Source organism: Haliaeetus albicilla, chromosome 15 (assembly GCF_947461875.1).
Source record: "Haliaeetus albicilla chromosome 15, bHalAlb1.1, whole genome shotgun sequence".
NCBI lineage: Eukaryota > Metazoa > Chordata > Aves > Accipitriformes > Accipitridae > Haliaeetus > Haliaeetus albicilla.
In genome coordinates, this window is record NC_091497.1 from 30694689 (window position 1) to 30711513 (window position 16825).

The 16825-nt window shown below is 38.7% G+C and overlaps 1 protein-coding gene across 5 annotated transcripts in view; it reads left to right on the forward strand.

Moving 5' to 3' along the window:
• The window catches only part of DGKH (diacylglycerol kinase eta), a 174482-nt gene that overhangs the window by 81527 nt on the left and 76130 nt on the right, over positions 1 to 16825 (forward strand). For all 5 annotated transcript variants that reach the window (XR_011327910.1, XM_069802639.1, XM_069802638.1 and 2 more), the window contains 2 exons: positions 8841 to 8951; positions 10685 to 10765. Coding sequence is in view for 4 of the 5 variants with exons in the window: in XM_069802639.1 (XP_069658740.1) it covers positions 8841 to 8951; positions 10685 to 10765 (192 nt within the window). In the remaining variant the exon portion in view is untranslated. The remainder of the gene's footprint in view (positions 1 to 8840; positions 8952 to 10684; positions 10766 to 16825) is intronic.

Consider the following 16825-nt stretch of genomic DNA (forward strand, 5'->3'; position numbering starts at 1 on the left):
CGCCCCTCCTTCCTCCCTGCCCTCGGGATCTGCACAGGGGTTCCTCTCCCATCCCGATCCCCCGACTCCCGGCAGGTTTCCCCTCTGGAATCTGTTCTCCCAGAGGCGGGTCCGGCTCCCAGCCAGGGAAGCTTCCAGCAGCTTCCAGCAGGAGCCGGCCCTGCCGACCCTACCCCGCTACCGAAAAACCCCGCCGCACAAACCCAAACCACTATTCTACAACTCTTCCTGGCCTCATGCGAATTCTGTTGCTAAAAGCTTTTTCTCTTTCCTAACTCGATTGGTGAAAGTCAGAAGTGTGGAAAGAGCCTGCGAGAAGGAAATGAGTTGTTCCCCAGCTTTACCCTGGAGAGTCACAAGCTCCAAGTGGCTCTGCGTAGGCTCCTTTCTACCCAGCGTCGCTCCTCGGAAGCCTGACAGCATCACTGGAATTTGTTTAAACATTCTCAGAGGGGCAAAAATTAAAAACTGCAAGAAGTAAAACACAGCAGGTTTGTTATGACAAGCTTGCTTTATGATTTGTTTTCAAGAAAGGATCGCTTAAAAGTTTGTAGCGGTGTTTAATATATTTTTGTTATATGATGCTTTTGTAATTTCCTCAAGTAATTGATCAACTGTTACTTGCGTATTAACACTGGATAGAACTCAACGAAGAGTTTGCTCTTTTCTGTGGAAACGTAATGGAATCCTTTTTTTCCGCATTTTGCTGTGTGAGGTGGCAAAATGGTTTATTTTGGATTTATACTGCATATACTTTACAGACTGGCAAGTGTGTTGAGTGCTCCTCCTATGTAGTTGAGACCAAGACCTAAATAACTCTGGTGAAGAAAAAATCTTGCCAGCTGAGTGCTTTGACTGTTTATTATGGGTTTTACTTTTTCTGTTTTTTTTCTTCCTGAAATACATTCCATTTATATTCTTCTGTCTCAAAACCAGTTAGACTTAGTTGTTGTAAATCTCTCTGCTCAGAGTATGTGTGATTTAAAAGGAACAGCTATTGAAGCTCCAGACGGTAGCTGTAAAATACTACTCTAAAACTAAGTTAGCTGAGTTGTGTAATAACACCAAGACCTTTAAATCTTTGGCACTAAGTCACAGTCCTATGAAGCGTTTTACCCTTTTTCAGTGTATTACAGCTGTTTCATGCCCTGATTAATGAGAATGCAGAGTGAGATCAACATGTTGTACACGGGTGGAAGTTAGGAGTTTAAATACTTGAACTGCAGATAAAGTTTATTCTCCGATTCTCAATCTAGTATCAAGTTCATACCTAAAATGGGGGGTTTTGTTTGTTTTTTAATTCCCAGTGTAATGTTTCATCCTAATATGGCAATATCCTATTCATTTTTTATATGTGCTATAAACTCTATTTTTAAATCAATCTGCTAATTGAACTTCACCTTGCTACCAAGATATTTTTATTATGGCAATTTCTCTGCAATTTAATATTTACTTCATGGTTTACTACAGTACCATATATTCCAAGTAGAGGAAGCTGAAAGCTTTTTTTTTTTTTAATTTTAACAACTGTAATGCAAAATCTGTTTCCTTAGCATAGGCTGCAAGAAAACATGAAGGGAGAACAGGGTTGAGGAAAAAGTGCGCTGTGTAAGCTGTATAATTGCATTTATTTGTACTACAGTTTCACTTAGGCTAGAGTCCATCCACATAAAGGACCCCAAAAATATGGAATGTAGGAATAACTTTGGAAGAACATACTGTTTTATTATTACACAAAAATGATGATGCTTAATCACAGGTTAGTGTTGTGGTGGGGAGTGGGGAGAGCATGGCTGGCTTTCATTCTGAGATTTTGGAAAGCTGTTTTCTCAAAGCTAGCTAGCCTGTTTTTTTCTTTAGTGGGACAGGGCTAAGTGTCATCAGCAGTGACAGACTGAGCATATGCAACTTGCCACTTTTTGTGATTTCTGTGTCGCTAACGTAACCTGGAGGATGGGTCAGCAGCAGCAGTCTGGGGCATGTCAGCTGAGGCAAGCATGGTGCTTTAGGTACCCCGTGATAGAGCTCCACATGTTCCACTGAGTGATCAGTTCTTGATGGTGCTTCTCTTTATTAAGATTTTCTTAAAATTAAAGCAATGTTATATAGTCAACATGATCATACTGATTTTCAATTTTATTTTGACCATTTTTAGCTGTATAAATTCACAGGTATAACATAGTTCTTGGTTTGGTTTTAATTTTCAGATGTCAGGCTCCCTTCGCTATGATCAGGAATCTTCAATAAAAATGTAACCTTGCACTGAGCAGCTGATGAAGTTTTTATTCTTGATAGATAAAAATCTATTTTTATTTTGACATAACAAATGAAAAATCTGTCAGCATAGGTGACGGTAATGGAAGCTGCTGTACAGAGTTTGTCAAGAAAATCACAAGCTTGGAATTCTTGGATCATAATTTTAATCAAAATCAAGAGTTTGACTGTCACATTTTTTAATAATAAAAGTAATTTTTGATCTACTGAACATATGCAACATTTTAAGGGGCTCTGAGTTAATGAGCTGTGAGACTTCACCTTGTAATGTAATGAAGACACTGTCTGCCTAGAGCCATACCTGTGCAGATGGTGAAAATGTACTAAACTCTCCACAATACTAAAAAGAAGAGGGTCGGTTTTATTTCAATACTCAACTTTGCAAAGTCATATGAATAGGAAGTGTCACAGGAGGGCATTAAACAGTATCAAATACTATTGTCTCTCTTTTTTTTTTTTCGTTAATGGCCTGCTCTGTCAACAATCCAAATACTAATTGTTTTGGTAAATGAGGGCCTAGGTCTGCTTACAGACACAAACATCAGACTTTAAAGCAAAAGAGATACTGTCAACATAGCAGGAAAAATCCAACCTGCAAAATTTGTCTAATCCTTTTTCTGTACTTGACGATGTTGTCTGCCTCTACAATCTCTTGTGACAGCAAGCTTCATCAAATCACTGTGTAAAGATGTGCTGCTTTTTATCTTTGTTAAGCTGATCTCAATATAGTTTTATCACATTCCTCCTTGTTATAATATTGTGGGATTTGGTGAGCAATAGTTCTACATTCACCATACTCTGCTTCAATGCTTTTATAAACTTTTATCATATTGCCCCCTCAGTCTTCTGTTCTTCAAACGGAAGAGTTCCATCTTTTTTAGTCTCTCTTTGTAAGGCAGCTGCTCTGTCCTCTGAATCATTTGAGTTGCCCTTCTCTGTACCTTCTCTTAACCCTCTTGAGTTGGAGACACCAGAACTGTCTGGTACACCACTGTTTTATATAGCAGCAAAATGACATCCTCTGTCTTGGTTTTGTTATTTTTCTTGGTGACAGCCAACGTTTTATGGCTTTTCTGGCTGTGGTTGAACACACAGAGCTGTGAACTGTGACTCCCAGATCTCTTCTCTACTCAAAGTTGATGTGAGAATCTTAGTGGGGTTTAGATTCTTTCCTAGAAGCACAGCATCTTACCTTGACCTGGGCTGAAGCTTGTCTTCTGCCTCTTTGCCCTTTTGCTCAGTTTTATAACATCCTTTGAGGTCCTCGCCATTGGCATGGATTTTGACTACTCAAAAGAGCTTAATATTTTCTGCAAATCTGAAGATTTCATTGGGTGATCCTTCTTTGGGTCACTGAATTTGAATAAACCTGATTCCTTGGAAATCCTGAACAGAGAGTGACTGTTAAGCCTTACTTGTGCTTCCTATTGTGGTGGAAGAAGCCTTAACTGCAAGGTTCAAGCAAATGACTTGAACTTCACTTACAGACTTAACTGCAAGGTTCAAGCAAATGATTTGTTTGAACTTCACTTACAGACTTAACACTTAACATGCGGGTTTTACAGATACAGTGGAGGAATGCACTATTGCAATTTTAAAAGCAAGAGTAGTACACTATTAAAACCACAAGTGATTCACAGACAACCACAACCACACACGTGTTTACAAACTTAAAGCATAAACAATAGTCACTTACCCCTCCAGGTAAGGGCTCTCAATCCCAGGGAATCTACCTTGACCAGCGTCCCGATCAGGGTGGGGAAGGGTCTCCTTCACAAGCCAACTGTATAGTTGGCTAAGTGACTTCTGCATTTCCAACCTGAATCTTAGGGGTTTTATCCCCTGACTTGTGAAATGGTGTGTATGACTATGTCTGAGTGGATTATGTATATCTGAGTGGAGTTTCCCCTTATCTTTCCTTTGCTAGTCTGTGATTGTTTGAATACACAAGGTTGTCATTTGAAACTGAAGCTGACACCCTCTAGCTTTTTTTTTTTTTTTTTAACCTTGCTTCCTCAAGCAACTGAATAGTGGTTGGATTGATCAGGGCATACTATTTGTTAAGGGATTTCAAGGCTCAGTTCAGGTTTTGGTTCTTTGAATGGCGCAGCCACCGCCCTGTTTAGTTGAGGGTTTATCAGACAACCCAGGGCTAAGCTGTCTGCACGGCTCCTGTGAGTTGTCTCTGCAGAGAGATGGGGCCTCAAGGCAATCCAAGGCTGGGTCGCTTTTGTAACCCCCCATGAGTTGCCTGTGTGCACTAGCCGTGGTGAAACTTGTTTCTGAACTATAAGCCGGACAATCCATCCGCCTGTCCCTTGAGCAACTTTCAGTCCACAAAAAGCCCCTTTTTCCAATTCCATTTTAACTTAATTTCTTCAATAGTGTTTGTTGGGAATCCTTGTCAAAGGCTTTCTGAAAATCCGAGTCCACTGGATCTTCATTTATCCACATGCTTTTTTCTCCAGCCCCTGAACTCCCTGCAGGTAGCAAGGCAGTATTTTCCTTTACAAAAGCTCTGTTGAATTTTTCCCATTGGATGTATGTGTGCTCAGCAATATTATTCTTTTATACGGACTCTACTGTCTTACCAGGACTGGAAGTTAGTATCAGTGGTCCTTTCAGGACGTTCAAGGTTCTCAGGTCAATGCTACATGACTTAGTGATTTGGCTGCTTTAGTGCTTCCTTGTATATGTGCTTCATGTTGACGTTACGTGTTCTGATGTTACAAAGAACATGTTTTGTGAGATACCATCTCCTCATCTTCACTGGTAAAGACAGATGCCAAAAATGTGATGAACCGCTTTGCTGTGATTCTGTCATCCTTGAGTACCCTTTTCATACCTCTGTTGAGAAAGGATCCTGCCAGCCACCTAGCTGTCTTTCATCTTTCAAAATATTTAAGGAACATTTTAGTCTCAGCGTGAGCATCTGTTGCAAGGGGATCTTAAAATGCTTCTTCATACTCTTAATTTCCTGTTTACATTTGACCTGCCCTGTTTTATGGCCTTTCCTGTTCTCATTTAAATTCTCCTCACTTTCAGAAATTTCCTGATGTTCTTTTCTTCGCTCTCCTGACACATTTTGAGAGCACGTCTACTTATATACCTGAAGAGGAGTGGAGGGGAGAGTTTTATCTTTAATCATTCAATGTTTTAGTTTGCGGTTGCCAATAATGCATCCATAGTTAGTTTACTGTTTTCTTTTCTAAATTCAGAATATTTTCTCCTTTCTTTGGGTCTTTCTAGCAGCAGCAGAAATAAAAAATTTGACTTTTGTGCAAATGTGGGAGTTTACAAACTGAGTGAATTAGGAGTAAGGCAATGTGGTTGGTTGTCTTTGAAATTAAAACTGTTAGTTTTGAATTTTCAAGTGTTATATACTGAATATTTAAAAATCTGCTGATACAAAAGAAGATGCCTCTCATTTTTTAGTGCTCAAAATACCCACAAATGCCATTTATTTTTGTCATTTAGATTATGGTGATGTAGAGTTGCATTCAACATTCCTGGATAATTGAACACATATGTACACCTTCTTAATTTATGAGATGTGGCTATGATTTTTATAATTAGATTTCTTCAGGAAAATATACTACTGTGGAGCACTGTGATGTGATTGTAATATTTTGAATCATTTTCATAATTGTTAATGGCTAAAGCAGTAAAGATTGTTAATGATTCCATAATAGTGATGCTATTCTATTCTATTCTGTTCTGTTCTAATTATAGCCCCATACTTCTGGAGAGATGTTGTATCACTAGATAATATAAAATGCTGTATGGGGAAGTCAGGTTTTGGCAAGCAGATGAGAGGTGATTCTGTAAAAGTGAGAAGTAGCATGGAATTGTGGGATGTACACTTCTTGTTTCTCCTAAATTACAGTAGGAAAGTAGTTAATATAACTGGCAGTGATTATTGCTTATGCTTCAGATTTAATGTCCAGCTGAGATTAATTAGAAGAAGGTTTCTCAGAACAGTTAGATCTTGGAGCACTGTCTTAATTGCCTTTGGGAGAGGAAAAGATACCGATCACTCTCTTAAGGTGTAGCTATAGCCCAATCAATGCTTTTCAAAAACTTTATGTGACCTAGTTGAAGTCAACAATGCGGACCCAAATTCAACAACCTGAGAGGTCCCTTCCAATCTCAAATTACTGTAAGTGCTGTGAGTTGTGTGTAGATTCAGGAAAACATTATTAGCAGATTACCTAATGACTCAGTTGGCAGCTGGAAGTCTTTTGCACATTTTAAAGGCTAAATGAAGTTAATTGAGGGTATTGGGCCAAAGCTTTATGCTCAATTTTGATGCCTGCAGCCATGGAATTGTCTATTTCAAATGCTCAAGCCTCAGCCTAGTATATCTATTGGTGGTAAAATGTAAACTTCAGATGTATACTTTATGAAGTGCTTACATTTCTTGGGTAAATGTTTACCAGTCTAGTATTTTTTTTAACATTTTGATACAAAATTACATTCTGTAGAGCCTGCATTGTTATTTACTGCCAACTTTAGGGAGTTAATTTTAAATGGCTGATTTGCAAAATAGGTTCAATTTTGAAGTTATTGGTTTGATTTTAGGGATACTGCTGTTTTAAAGGGTGGGTAGAAATAGGGGGAAATGGCTTAGGTAGGCATAAAAATTACATGGAAGAGTTAATTAATTCTTTAGTGAGTAACAGCTCAAGGTTTAGGGATATTTATGTTCTCTGAACAGATTTTAAAAATCCTGAAAATATTCACTATAATGTATGTTTTGTGTCTTCTAGTATATACAGCAAGTTTTAGGGTAAATGGATTTCCTTCCATGTTAGAAATTTTTTCCAGTAGGCCAGTGCCTGCCGTGTATGTGGAGTACTGTTTCCTTGGAACTGAATTTCTCTGGTCTTACATCTTCCGACCCTTGATAAACATACAAGTCATCTAATCCCATCCCATGTGACGAGCTTCTGAAATCTCAGAGAGCGATATGAAACAGAAGTGCTGCACGACTACAACAGACAGCTTTGAATAAGTGCTTGTATTTGCGAACTGATTAAATCTATTTATATCAGGTAAAACTAGCTTATCTTAGGGTCTGGTTAGAAAATCGCAAGCAATCTTGAAATGGTGTGTGGTGAGCAGACCCTTTCAGCTGGGAATTGCTACCCCTTAGCTAGAGCAGGAGGGCTGACCGAATGCATTGGTCCAGGTTGTTGGCATGTGAAGTGAGATAAATCCAAACTTTCAGCTGTGAAGTTTCATCTGAGAGGGTTGCTTTTTTGAGAGCATTAATTCAATTGCTTTCTGATCGTTGGACCATATTCTTAGTTTGTGACATTAGGAGTATCTAAAAAAAGGTTGCGACGTATGTATGTAATAGCAATGTTTCTCAATTCAAGGAAACAGTAGGAATGTTAAAGTGCTTTCTGTTTTTTTCTGTATTTTTATTACTTGCATTAAAGTTAAGGAGAATTTGACATCTGATAACAAGACGGTCTCAGTTAAGTCTCTAAAAGCTCTAGAATAACTTCAAGTTATGTTTATATCCCATTGTCTAGAAATTGTATTATAAGATTCACATCATGTTATTACACTACAAATTGGAAATATTCTGGAAATATTAGAGACCATTTTGGAATATAATATCCAAATGTACTTGCTTTTTCTCATACCCTTTGTGTGTTTCAAAGCTGAAGAAAATGAATTTTGAGACTCATGCAATTAGTATGCTGCGTCATGTCATTTCATCTGATTAAGTGGAGAATTTCTGTCATCGGTTGGATGAATCCCACACACGCTGGGGAAAGCAGCATACACGTTTAAAATATACTAATTTGTGTCTTACTTAAAAAAATGGGCTTTATGTAGGCAGGGTTCAGTCTGCAGTGGAAAGGTTTGGATTGGCAAATGGTTTTTTGACTAAAAATATTTGCCGGGTAAAAATATGCTAGCTGTTACTGTTCTCACACTTTCCGTATAATAATTATTCCTAATGGTAAGCTGATTTCATGCTGAAGGCTTCAGTTCAGCAATGCACTTGAAGTCATGCATGACTTGCATCATACTGGATCATTCCCTCTATTTTAAAGGCATAAATCATGTGCTTGAATCAGACACACATTTAATTACCTTGTTGAATTACTGCCTATGTGGAAATTGTTTTTCCCCTCAACATAATCAAATTTGGAGCTGGAAATGACCTTGTGTAGATGGTTTTTAGCATTGTTTTTTTTGTCTGAATTGTGCCACCATCAGTTGTTGCTTACTTTAATATTTGTGGGTTTGCAGCTATCCAGACAACTGAATTATTTGTGTTCATCTTCACAATAATTACATGCCTCTTGACTGCCTTTTTGATTTACGTGTAAAATTAGCATTTTGCCAACATTGTTGTTGTTTAAAAAATAGCAATGCAAAGTCTGGTTGTCCAGAGAATTAGTCTCAATTTAATGTGAATAGATAACAAATATAAATTCGTAGTTACATCAGGTGGAACATAAATTTTTAAAAGTGTAACTTTCATTTATATGTGTAGCTATTTAGATATGTATTTACCTTATCTTCTGTATTTTCATATTTTTCAGACAAGTATAAAAGAAGGATTACTACTGAAGCAAACCAGTTCTTTTCAGAGGTGGAAAAAGCGTTATTTCAAACTTCGAGGTCGTACCCTTTACTATGCTAAGGATTCAAAGGTAATTCTATGCTATTAGTGTCTAATGCCATACACTTGTAACTGCCGTTTTGTTTAGATTTATAAGTGCAATAATAATAATAATTTAATGATTTGTTAGTGATTGTTGTATTAAAAAACTGCTCTTTATGGGATGTAGTGTGTTAAATTAACTTTAACTAAGGAAGACTGGTGATTTCTCTTTATTTTTTTTTTTCAGTGAAGTTTGTCACAGTTATTTTAACCTTTCTGACTATTCACACAAATAATAACTTAAGGAGTTGTGGGGTTTTTCGGGGGGGTGGCTCTCAGGCAGCCAAATCTAACAATTAAAAAAAAGAAAAGTAAAAATTGGATAATGTTCAGAAGTTATCCTTCAAACTGAATGCCATTAAAACTCTTCTAGTCTGATGCCCATATTGCTGTTAAAGAGATGGAAATGGTTATGTGAAATCAAGATAGGAAGATTTTCTGCCAAAACTCATATATAAGGGAAAAAGCTGTTTCCCATCAATTGAAATTTTTGGTGGGAAAATTGGGGTTGGGCAGAGGGGACTACTTGTCTTCTTTCTGAAAGCATTTGCTCCCTCCCCCTCAGGGCCGGGACTGAGAGCATTTTGGCTTTTTGGGCTGGCTCAGATTGTGCTGGTCCGTAGAGGTGGGCATTAGTTTTCTTTACCCTGCGGGGTTGCAGCGTCTGCCGGGAGATGTATGTGAGGTGCTTCAGGTCTCCATCATCTTGTGTAGCTTGGTTTTCTCAATAAAACTATTACTAAGGCATGGAGATGTCTCTTTCTAGGACTGTTTGACTATAATTGCATGGTGCACAGTTGTGTGGCTGGGACGAATCAAGGAAAACATCATCTCTCCCGGGAGCCCAGCACTGAAGTACCTCTGTTGTCACACTTCTCTGCACATGGCGCTACCACGAGCGGTCTATATAAAGACTTAATAAACATGGCAGATAAGAACTCTGAGAATGGCAACGTCATCTGTGCCATAAAGATGAGAAAAGGAGGTGTAATGAGTAGGCAATTGTACAAATACTCTGTAATGTTGAATCCAGACATGCTGAAACTCCCCCAACATCGATTCTCTGTCCCATGGCATGGAAGACGAAGAACATGGTATGGCTAAAAAAAGGGGGAGGCATTTTTGTTGCTCTTCCCTTCTGTGCTTCAAAATCCATCATGAGTTTAACAGAACCTAATTAATTCTTTGCCAGAGGCTGGGGTGTTTAAAGAAGACATATATTTCTCTTGCTGGAACATCAGACAAAGGAGTGGAAGGGATCTCTTCAGGCCCTTGAGCTGTTTTTTCTCATATGGCTGCCATATCATAGATTGCCCTTCATGAATTTAGAGTTCCATCCTAAAACTGATTAATTAATTTATATTCTGCTAAGTGTGAATCTCTTTCCTCTGACACCACATTTATGCTACACAGTAGACACCACAAAGCTGCATTTATTTAAAAAAAAAATTCTTTAAAAGAGATTTTAAAGCAATGTATATTTTTGGAGCCAGTTTTTTATGCTCTCATGCACCACTTAGATAGCAAATAGGACTGTGTTTAGGGGTGAAATATGAGGTTTTATCACATCATCAGTGTTTCCAATTTTTTCACTACTTTTTTTTTTTCTTATTTTATTTTCCAGTAGGAATGGACAGAAGAAAATGAAAGCACAGACTGTAAGCATACCTGAAAGTGGACTCAGACTATATTTAATGTTTTTATGTTCTTTTCCATTCACAGTCTCTAATATTTGATGAAGTTGACCTGTCAGATGCCAGCGTAGCTGAATCGAGCACAAAAAATGTCAACAACAGCTTTACGGTATGGAACCACTATAATACTGGTCTTGAAAGCTGTGGATAGACTGTTACTAAGAAAATCAAGAATCCTCTGAATTGCTTCTTATTTTCCTCTATTTGGAAAGAAAATATCCTTTATTTGGAAATAGTATAATGTATCAGAATGATATCACATCAGCTATTGACAATTTTGTTTCTGTGGGTTTTTTTATCAGAAATTAGAATGTTAGATAACAGTTGCTTCAAAAGAAGATGATAGAAGGCATTAAAAATTCAGAAAGATTCAGTACTAGTACTTTTTTAGTACTTATTAGTACAGCTTGTTTTTATGCTGTACTTTGTCTTTGAGGTGACATGCTGAATTGATTCAAATGTAATTGTGTTATTGTTTTAATTTCTTATAATAACATTTTGGGGGTTTTGTCATATTGAAGTGTATTTTTTTTTTCATTGCCGATCATATCCCTGTATGCTTCCAAGTCACGCGGAAAAGCTGCCTTCGCAGTCGTACCCTGATTCTGATACTGGTATAAGAGACAAAGAGTGTTCGTAAATCCCTGTTTCAGTAAGTTCACAAGTGTGTTTTACACACAGGTCTTGCCATTTATTGTTCAACTGCTTTATTGGAACTAAGCGATAACGTCTGACAGTTCCTCTGCTGATTTTTAACCTCTGGAAAAGCAAATTTTTTGAACAAGAACTAGCTGTGAGGAAGATTGGGGGTAAAGTTGTCCTTCTGAAGGTCTTGAGTTCTCCCACTGACTGCAGTGGCATCATTTTTCTTAACCTGCAAATCCCTTTATTCTCTAAAATGTTGATTTTCCATTTTCCTGAGGATTTTAATTTCACAGGTGGTCCATGCTACCAGTGTTGGTTGTTCTTCTCCAAGGCAGTCCAATGCAAGCCTCCTGAAAGCTTCATCAGGTCTTTGTTGCTGTGGTACCTCCCAGGCAGCTACTGAAGTAGTCAGAGTACTTCAAAGACATGTTTGCGTTGGCCTGGATGGTCCAGCCTGTCATGTCAACCTAATTTACTTTACTGACTAAGAATACAATTAAAAAGACTACTTTGATGGAAGGTCTCAGGTGAAGGTGTGGCTGTGTGAGGTACCAGCTTGCCTTTTTAAGAGGTTCTTTCTGTTGCTTAGAAGCTCTGCTTCTGCCTTGCTCCTGGCCAAAAGTAAAGCTGTCATGCAGGCATCAGGATAGCTGAGGAATAATGAGGCATACAAAGATGATGAGTTGAGGATCCCAGCAGTCATGACTGTCACTTACTGTTCAAGACGGGGTATAAGGCTTAGCATGCCTTAAAGACCCAAACTTCCTTCACCGTAGCCTCCATTATGGGAAAAAGAAAATTAAGAAAACTCTGGCTATAATGTTACTACTGATAGCTGAATCTTGAAATAAGACATTCATCTAGAGATCTGGATAGACCAGAGAGCTGGGGAATCACCAACCTTATGAAATTGAACAACAGCAAGTGCCGGATTCTCCACCTGGGATGGGGTAACCCTGGTTATATGTACAAATTGGGGGACAAGAGGCTGGAGGGCAGCCCTGTGGAAAGAGATCTGGGGGTTTGGGTTGATGGCAAGTTGAATATGAGTCAACAGTGTGCCCTGGCAGCCAAAAGGGCCAGCTGTGTCCTGGGGTGCATCAAGCACAGCATAGCTAGCTGGTCGAGGGAGGTGGTTGTCCGACTCTACGCTGCACTGGTGTGGCCCCACCTTGAGTACTGGGTGCAGTTTTGGGCCCCTCAATATAAGAATGACATCAAACTATTAGAGTGTGTCCAGAGGAGGGCAACCAAGATGGTGAAAGGTCTCGAGGGCAAGACTTAGAAGGATCAGCTGAGGTCACTTGGCTTGTTCATCTTGGAGAAGAGAAGGCTGAGGGGTGATCTCATCGCAGGCTACAGCTTCGTCAAGAGGGTCAGCGGAGATGGAGGTGCTGATCTCCTCTCTCTGGTGACCAGCGATAGGACACGAGGGAATGGAATGAAGCTGAGCCAGGGGAAGTTCAGGTTGGAAGTCAGGAAAAGGTTCTTCACTGAGAGGGTGAGAACAGGCTGGAACTGGAACAGGTTCACTGGAACAGGCTCCCCAGGGAAGTGGTCCCCAGCCTGTCAGAGTTCAAGGAGTGTCTGGACGATGCTTTTAGTCATAAGGTTTAGTTTTAGGTAGTCCTGGGAGGAGCAGGGAGTTGGACTCGATGATCCTTATGGGTCAAATCCAACTTGAGATATTCTGTGATTCTATGATCTTGGTGTAATTTTATGTGGAGAAGAAAAGTGGCATGTTTTGGGTTCTTTTTTTTTCTTTCCCCCTTTTTTTTTTCCTTACAATGTTTGGTGTTTTGGTATCCTTTATAATCCTTGAGACCCACTCAGTACCTCATTCTTCACCAAAAGCATGTTTTGTATCTAGTATCAAGAATTCTGGGGAAGATGGTAGTGAAAAAAGGTATCTCAGGGGCTACAGCTTTAACAGCTTTGGAGACACTATTTATTTTCATGTCCTGGGTAATTTAAGGCAAACTGTTTTCTCTGAGGAGTCTTCAAATTCATTTTGAAAAATTATTTGGATTTATAGCTCTCCTGGATTGAAGTGTCATCTGATTTGACTGTGAAATATGGTAATAGTCGTCATCTCATTTAATCTTTTGGCTTCTTTCTTTGTGTTTGCCTAACCCAGTCTCCCAGCAACACAGCTCAGTGAAGTAAGACATCTCTGGCGTTGCCTGCAGTGGTTTGGAGTCGGGGGGGGGGGGGTGGGGGGTGGTGGTTAGCTTTCCAGCAATACTCTTTATAAATAATAAAAAAAAAATTTCTTTTTGCTTTTTATTCCTTCCATCTTAAGAAAGATAATCCAGCCTTTCTTAAAATTACTTATTTTTTTCTTTATGTTCTAAGTCCTCTGTTAGCTTTCTCTTTGTTGAAAAAGCAAAAAATAAATCCTTCACTTTAGCTTTCTCTAGTTAATGTACTCCTCTTGTTTCTTTGTCCCAATAGAGAATGTTTTTAACACAAACTTACGTAGATGGAATGTACACCCAATGATTTTTCCAGGAAAACACACTTTTAAAAATTTACATTAAAATGAGTTAATTATTTTTATACAAACCCTTTTGTTGTTTCACTTAAATCCCCCCCTTCTCCCCTCAATCTCCCACCCCCAGCTTGTAGAAGCTACTGGTTTGCCGCCTTTTGCCCTTTCTAGTTTGTCTGTTTAGAGACAGAGGTGTGCGTGTCAAGATTTTCCATGCTCTTTTTTTGGATAAAACTCAAGTCTGAAATTAGTCATAACACACAGATTTAAGGTTGAGTTTATTTGTAATGCGCATGCTTGTAGAATATTTTATGTAACTAAATATCAGTGTTTATTCACCAGAATTACTTTTCCTTTCTTACTACAAACAAACTGAGGTTAAGGGGAAACTTGAGATAAATAAATATCTACTAATTAAAATGAGAAGCTGCTAAGCTTAAACCAGCTCATCTGTTTCATTTTTTTCTTTATTGCTGATGATATTACTTTTCAATGAACAGCTGACTCATTTCTAGCAAATAGTTCCTAGTGCACAAGCTTGCACTAGGGTGCCTTGTAATAGATTGTAGACATTTTGTAGTTCTGAGCATCCTCATCTAGAGGCTATTAAATAGAGGAGAAGGTGTCCCTTGACTTCAGAGTCTTTCTGTGAGACCCTCAAGACCAGATTCTTCCTACTTGCTTGTTAGGTACCGGTCTCCTAAGCCTGTGGGAAGAGAGAGAAGAGGTTCGAGAAGCCAGTTCAGCCCATTAAGGCTGTGCATCACCCTCTCCATCAGCCACATCAGGAGCCCATGGGGGCTCTTGCTCACCCCATGCCTGTAGTTCAGTGGCGTGGGTGGGTGCTGAGTCCTCGTAATGGTGTTGGGTACTCTGCTGAACTTTTTTTCCACAGGGCTTTGCTTCTGCCTCGGAGGGTGGTTTATGTTATCTCGGCACAGCCCGAGGAGTGTAGTTGCACAGCACGTTACCTCTCTGGGGACACTTTGGGGATGAATCAGTCTTCTCCAACCTTATTGCACGCAAGCAGATGGAGCAGTGACCAGTTCTGCTGAGAGCTGTAACTCCATATGCCTTTTGGTTTGCAGGGATGGAAAATGGCTTGTTGATATCTCAAGTGCATTTAGAAAAATCTCTTTAATGTTCTCAGAACAAGACTTGAGACTGAATGAGGCTGAGTAGTGCTCTCCAGCATGCAAGCATGGGCATGTGGAACATTGGTGGCATGCTTTTGTTCTAATAGGTGTAAGGAATGGGATTTTTAAATACTAAAATGATTCTTGAACAGGCACATTCAATTAATGAAGTTCCTCAGGGCATCAAAGGTGATTATAAACTGTAATTACAAGGAGATTTCGGCAGCTTAGCTTTTGGCGTAGGTTTCTACCTCTGCCTTGCTTTTGATGATGAAGAACTGATGCACGTTGGCGAGGAAAAAATTCTGTAGATGTCAGCCATGCTGCCTTTCAGTTGTTGAGCCATATGGTTGTATAAAATGGCCTGGGTTGTTATAAATCTATCCTAGAGTCTCATATAAAATGCACAGGCATTGTGTGGCAGCACCTATATTTAATCCATGCAAACTGATGTTGAAATGTAAATTGAAACATTTAATTCAGTTACGGGTTTTTGTGATAAATGTGATGGAAAATAATAATTTTAGGGTTGAAATACTGGCTTTGAGGCATTACTTCGGACAGCTGGCTTTAGACATTTGATTTGGGTTAGGCCAAATTCTAGTGCATCTAAGAATTACGCAAAGCCATGGACACTCAATTTCTTACTATATGTATATTCAGAAAAGTGAAAGCCCTGGCTTGATTCATTCTGTTATCTAATTGCTTCTGAGAATAACAGAGGAAGTAATTTCACTGTTGTTCTGGAAGGTGCCCTCCAGGAATATGAGAATTAACATACTAGATGATACTCAGGATGGGGATTCAGCTTGCCTTAACTTCAGGGTGGGAATCAATGATGGGTTTCTAGACCCCTAAATTTAGGTATCTAGGATAAGATTAATAGGTCTTTAAAGCAGATTCCCTTAATTGCTCAATTCAGTACAGACTTCACCAATTATTAACTAACTCTCCCTTAGCTATGATAGGAGCTTTGTCATCCAGGGCACCTAAAATGTAGATCCCTGCTTTCAGCTTTCTGAATGAGGTGCTGAATCAAGTACTTTTTGTTGAATATGCATCTTCTGAATGTGGTCATCTTGAGAGGGAGGAAGCTGCAGTAGACAGATCTGCTGTCCTGGAAAGCCTACTGCAATTCTTAGTAATTAGAAATTGGCTGGAAATGAGACTTTATATTCCAGCCAATAACACTGATTACTAGGATTCTGGGTACGCTTGCAAAAATGTCTAATATGATAAATTTTTGCTGATTTCTTGGTTTTAGTAATGCTATAGAGCATATAGACCAAAGAGTCTCATTATTTATTCTGTGGAAAAATACTTCCTTGGAGAACTCTTAAGGTGCTGGGCTTTAATTAAGTATTCTCACCTAGTGTTATGAGGCAAAGGGAGCAGAAACCTATAAAGCATCTCTTCTTTATTTTATGTTTTTTATTACCTCCTTTTGATTTGACTATTTTCCAGGATAAATAATCTTTGTAAACGTTCTTCTATACTCTTAACTATTCTTGCTGTTCTTCTGACTATTATTCTGCATCATCATCTTGTAAGCGAAGTGACCAGTTTGGCACTTAGGGAGCACAAGTCACGAATATTTGGGACCGTTTTCTAAATTAATGCTCATTTACATTTGTAATAATATAAATAACAAAAAAAAATAACAACGTATCCCATATTTTTTTTCAGTTTTCTGCAGCAGCAACAACTTACACATTTTTTTATCCTCTATAATGATACTAAGATGCCTTTCCTGTTAATTTGGAGCAGTCTGTAATTCATAAATACTTCTATGCTTCTGTGGCTTTTCTCTGGTGTGTATTTTTTTGTTTTTACTAACGTAGAACTTTTTCAAGTCACTGTACTGTCTGTTTAATACCTTGTTTGGCTCGCTCTGAAG